Source organism: Pinus tabuliformis, chromosome 3_1 (genome assembly GCF_031772625.1).
Source record: "Pinus tabuliformis cultivar Carrire ecotype Pingquan chromosome 3_1, CPIR1, whole genome shotgun sequence".
Lineage (NCBI taxonomy): Eukaryota > Viridiplantae > Streptophyta > Pinopsida > Pinales > Pinaceae > Pinus > Pinus tabuliformis.
This window is the reverse complement of record NC_142301.1, coordinates 231327013-231332515: the sequence shown is the minus strand read 5'-3', so window position 1 is coordinate 231332515 and position 5503 is coordinate 231327013. Positions and strand designations below refer to the sequence as shown.

The window sequence follows — 5503 nt, the reverse complement described above, 5'->3', positions numbered from 1 at the left end:
ATCACTATTTATATATTACATTTTTAGATTTCTCTTCAAATTATAATTAGTTATATCCGTGAATGGACCAGAAGACTTGTAAAAACTTAATCACAACCACACACTGTAGTTGCACCACATCCTTAAAACTCTATTCAAGTTATAGTTATCGTATTGATAGCGAGGCAGTATATGCCACTGTCAGATAGTGACATATACTACCCGGCCCATTAATAACCCAATAGCTACATATATTGTTGGCCTTTGCACTGGGTGTGTGGGACACGGTAAAAACCATCGTGGCATGTATATATGGGAGGATACTACTCTCGAAACCTACACCTCATGTTCCCCTCCCCTTGCTATGTAACTACAAGATGTACCTTTCCTTTCCTTCCTACTTTATAAATATGTGTGTGATGCTCTCATGTAGCAGCTGAGGTGGTTGCCGCCTCATTCCTGCATGTTTATTATAGAAACCGATTCTCCTTGTGCTCTAACAGTTTTTCAGTTAGTTCTGGTCGATAAGTTCAGATCTGTTTTGTAATGGAGTCCAATCTGTCAGGACCAAACATTAGATGGATTTTCAGTGTTATACAAGCATCAGTTGTATTAGTGTTTTTTATCATTGTTGGGGCTATATCCGAGTTTTTCAAAGTTTATGTCTGGGAGCCTTATCGGATAAGAAGATGTCTGGAAATACAAGGAGTGAAGGGGCCTCCGCCCCGTTTTATGGTTGGCAATCTTATCGCCATTGCCAACCTTCGTGAAAAGGAGACGACCAACGATATGGAATACCTGAGCCACGATATTGTCGACAGGCTTTTGCCGCATTATACTCAATATTCCAGAATTTATGGTAAGTTTTATGTCTTCGTCATGGAACCATGTTTAGATTCCTTTAATGGGATTTTAGGTTGGCATCTTGTAGTTTATCAGAATTTCTGCTCGTGAAGTCATTTCCCACTGGCGGTTCCATAGGATTTCATTTACTACTATTTTCTATGGAATATTTTGGTCATAAGATTTATTTGGATCAGTATATAGGTTTTCTTTTGTTAGATCAATCCAAACCCTTGAGAATTCTATATGTGGTTAAGATTTCTGTAAATGGGTTGGTTAGATCATGTGGCCATTATTCAAACCGATGATTGAATGTCTGGATTCCTATAGGGAGTCAATTCGTACTGTGGTGGGGCGTCGAGGCGCGACTGGCAGTATTCCAACCAGAACTGATAAAGGAAATACTATTGACCGAGCATAGATACAGCTATGGAAAGTCTCATTTACAACAAAAGGGAAACCAGGACTTCATTGGCAAAGGACTGCTAATGGTCAATGGAGAGGAATGGGCTCGCCAGCGCCGCATCGTTGCCCCAGCTTTCCACACCGAAAAACTGAAGGTGATACCTGCATTCTTGACATATGTTCTTAAGACGATTTACTGAATTTTGGCTTTAATGGCTGTACTAAATTTTTACGGTCGCAGGAACATGTGAAATATATTGTAGATTGCGCTGCACAAATGCTCCACTGTTTTGATGAAATTCTTCGAAACTGCAAAGAACCTTCAGAGATCGAAGTGAGCAACCATTTGAGCAGGCTGGCTGCAGATATTATCGCACGCACCGAATTTGGTAGCAGTTATGAGAAGGGCAAAATAATTTTTGAACAGCTTAACTCGTTGCAGCAGCTCTGTTCACAGTCAGGGAGATATTTATGGCTTCCGGGCAATCGGTATGTTTGTCTGCAGCCTATGATGAATTTAGTTTTCACTTTGACTAAATAGTTATATTATTGTGTCAACCATATGTAATTTCTTTCTTTTGACTTATCTTAATTTAAGGTAATGTTTTGGTCAAAATCCATAATGATTGTTTTAACTCTTTTCCAAACATATTTTCGAAATCTGAGAAATGTGTTGGACAGCACCCTTAAGGGTCTGTAATGCAAAGTTGTGAATGTCGAAGAGTCGAGTGCCACCCCACGCTTTACTCGGTCGGTGAGCCTTTCGAGTTCTCCGGCCCAGTCCATTCATTCACGGAGTCAAACCATTAATATCATTGTAATCCAATATAAAATAATGGTCCCCGCGCAATCGTGTGTATTATTATTGTTCTCGTAGTCCGAAATCTCAGAACCATTTGCCATCTGAATTTTGCTTTATTGATATTGTCAGCTTGGAAGTCGTTGATTCATTCAACCAGGGCATATGCCATAGAAGTCCTGCCCAATTCAACACCGTGTGTTGGAATGGAGCATTCTGATGAGGTTCCAAGTTCCAACCCACGAATAAATAGAAAAATTTGGCAGGAAATCACAATTTTTATTAGATTAAAATTGATAGGGGTTAGTCAATGGTCAGGTAACATAAAAAATTATAATAATTAGTTGGTTAATCTAATATCCAATCACATAACATAAAAATCTCTAATAATCTATAATAAGTAATTGGTCAATCTAATGTCCAACAACTTTGCCCTGGTACATCTTACTTATTTATTACCATTTTAAATCAATATTTTTATGGGCATCTTTATGTCGATCGTTGATTCTTTAAATAGACGGATATGACATGAGTGCGGTCAATTTTTGAAATCCGAATACTCGAGGGATCATAAATCAACTTAAGTTTAGATTATTCTTTCCACAACGGAGTTGTCTAACGAGGCGGAGGAATTATTGGACGATCAAAAGTGGTCTGAATCCAGGCAAAAAAATTTCAAAAAATCTTGTAGAGATAGTGTTTGAATCGTGTTTTTAATGGTGAAAATGCATTCAGCACCATCAAAAATGTCTAGAACACCTAAAATTTTGAAGTTTAACAACTATAACTTGAATTTACAAAAATCCTTGCCAGATTTTCTCTAAATATAACCGAAATTTCCATAATTTTCTGGGCAACTCCTCAGCCTCGATAGACTACACACTTCTGAAACCCCTGCAAAATAATAATAATAAATATACATCAAAATTTACAATAAATAATTATTTAATGCAATGCCCAACCACCTCTCCTCGTTACCTTTTTACATCGATGTTCTTTTGGCCAATTCTGCAAAAAAGAAATAGTAAATACACATCAAAACAGAGTTGAGTATCAGACCACCTCTCCTCATTGGAAACGCTAACCAGAACGAAATAGTAAATACACAGCAAAACCACAGATTAAATAGGACAAAGATGGTCATATATCCGAGGCTATCGAAGATAACTTAACTGGTCATTTTAACGACCTTTAGCTTTGATGCAATGCAGGTTTCTTCCCACCAGATGTAACAGAGAGATAAAGGAGAGAAAGAAACAAGTTGAGAATGTGCTGCTGGAAATCATTCAAGCGAGGCGAGACTCCGTCCAAGTGGGCCGCAGCGTCTCCTATGGTAACGACCTTCTGGGGCTCATGCTCGCAGAAACGGAACAGACCAGCTCCTCGTCCTCGTCCATGAAGTTAACAAACCAGCAGCTAATGGACGAGTGTAAGACATTTTTCTTCACGGGCCATGAAACCACCGCTCTTCTCATGACATGGACGATGATGCTGCTGGCATCCAGTCCGGAATGGCAACACAAAGCCCGAGTCGAAGCTATGGAAGTTTGCCAAGGAAATCCCCCATGTACCGCTGATCTCCCCAAGCTCAAAATCGTAAGATTTGCAATCCATCTGAAATACTTCCTAACCAACTTATAACTTACTCCAATACAGATTCTTGTTCACTCTTTCTGGATCTAAGATGAGATAAGTGGTTTCAAAACCATTGAACTGTAGATTCCAATTTGGGATCAGAATCAGATTAACGCAACATTTTAATACTAGATTTACAATGTTAAAATAAATTTTCTGAGGAAAAGTGTAATAGTCTCTAACATTTTGAATTATTGAATGCGTGCAGTTAGGAATGGTACTGAACGAGTCACTTAGACTGTACACACCGGCATGGCTGTTGCCAAGACAGGCACTCGAGAACGTAAAGTTGGGTGACCTTGAGTTACCAAAGGGCACGGCTGTGTGGATTCCGGTGTTGGCCATCCATCACAGCAAGGAATTATGGGGAGAAGATGCCAACGAATTCAACCCACAGCGGTTTGCTGAGGGCGTGCAGAAGGCATGCAAGCATCAGATGGGATTCTTACCCTTCTCTTCGGGGCCTCGAGTCTGCTTAGGACAGAGCTTCGCCATAATGGAAGCGAAAGTGGTGTTGGCAATGATCCTCTCCCGCTTCAAATTCACCCTCTCTCCTAACTATCGGCATGCTCCTGTCTGCGTGCTCACACTCAAGCCCAAGCATGGGGTGCCCATCATTTTTGATCGCCTGTAATTGTCAAGACCTACTCTACAAATAATCGATTTTGTTTAATCTAAATAATTATACACCAGGATTCTATAATATAATAATCATAGATAAATCTGTGTTGGAATGTAGCAGAATACAAGCTACGGCTAATTTGGATTAATTGGAAGGCAAACTATGTAGATGTTTTATTTACTCAGTAATTCCAAGAGACATATTGATGACGACACTGACGTAAGCATCTAGATGGACGTAAATTGAATAAAATAAATTCATCGCTGTTATCTTAAAGCTACAATCCTGAGTTCTATTTTATTTTTTATTTTGTTCTACCGGAGAAGAAGGCTTCGAGTACTCAGGGTTCGGGGTTTAGATTTTCTTGATATAGTCTCCAGATTTGTATGTATAGTGATATCATAGCGCATAGAATAGTATCAAGATTCGTATGTGTTTTCGTAATATTTCGTGCAAATAAAATATGGACATATGAAATTGATAGTTTAAGTTCAATGTATAATGTTTCAATGCAATTTTAAAATGAAAATCAACACTCATGGAAAACATTATTATGCGCCACTTTATTCTGAAACTCCAAAGAATGGGAAGCATTTTGATATAAACAAATTACATTAAAAAAGAATGGGAAGCATTTTGATATAAACAAATTACATTAAAAAAGGTCATTCTCATTATAACGACAAAAAAATATATGTGAAGTATTGTTGGCGAATAATTAATGGCTTTTAACAATAGAATAGTATATCTTTTTGGTTTCTCATTAATGGAATTTTGTGACAGCCAAATTCAACTTTAACATCGATTGGATTTTCTTTTCTGGTTTTTAAATAGGTATTTTTTAACCTTTTTATTTTAAATAGAGAAAATAAAATAATATTAATAAAAAATAAAATAATATTTTTTTTGTGGGGAAAAACCAACTAATTTGTTATTTATAGTTTAAAAATTAATTACAATAATTTTTTTAAGTTTTTAAATAGATTACATTAAATAAAAATATTATGGATAAAGTTATAGGTTATCAAAAGTTCTAACAAATCTAAAATTATCAATAAAAAATTTACTTTATAAGCAATTCCACATTACTTCAATTATTTTAACATTGTTGGTTAATGATGAAATATTTTTAACAATAGAGAATAGCATATATGTGATATTATATGTTTTTGGTTGCTCATTACATAGTTTTTTTGTTTGGTTGGGGAAATTCAACTTTA

General features: G+C 36.7%; 1 protein-coding gene across 1 annotated transcript; it reads left to right on the top strand.

Annotated features, from left to right (window-relative positions):
• Positions 1-436: 436 nt before the first annotated feature.
• On the top strand, positions 437-4300 carry LOC149186644 (cytokinin hydroxylase-like). Its single transcript, XM_089412649.1, has 5 exons — positions 437-838; positions 1153-1382; positions 1469-1716; positions 3238-3622; positions 3870-4300. The coding sequence occupies exons 1-5, from the start codon at positions 526-528 to the stop codon at positions 4293-4295; spliced, it is 1602 nt and encodes a 533-aa protein (XP_089268775.1). The 5' UTR covers positions 437-525; the 3' UTR covers positions 4296-4300.
• Positions 4301-5503: the final 1203 nt, after the last annotated feature.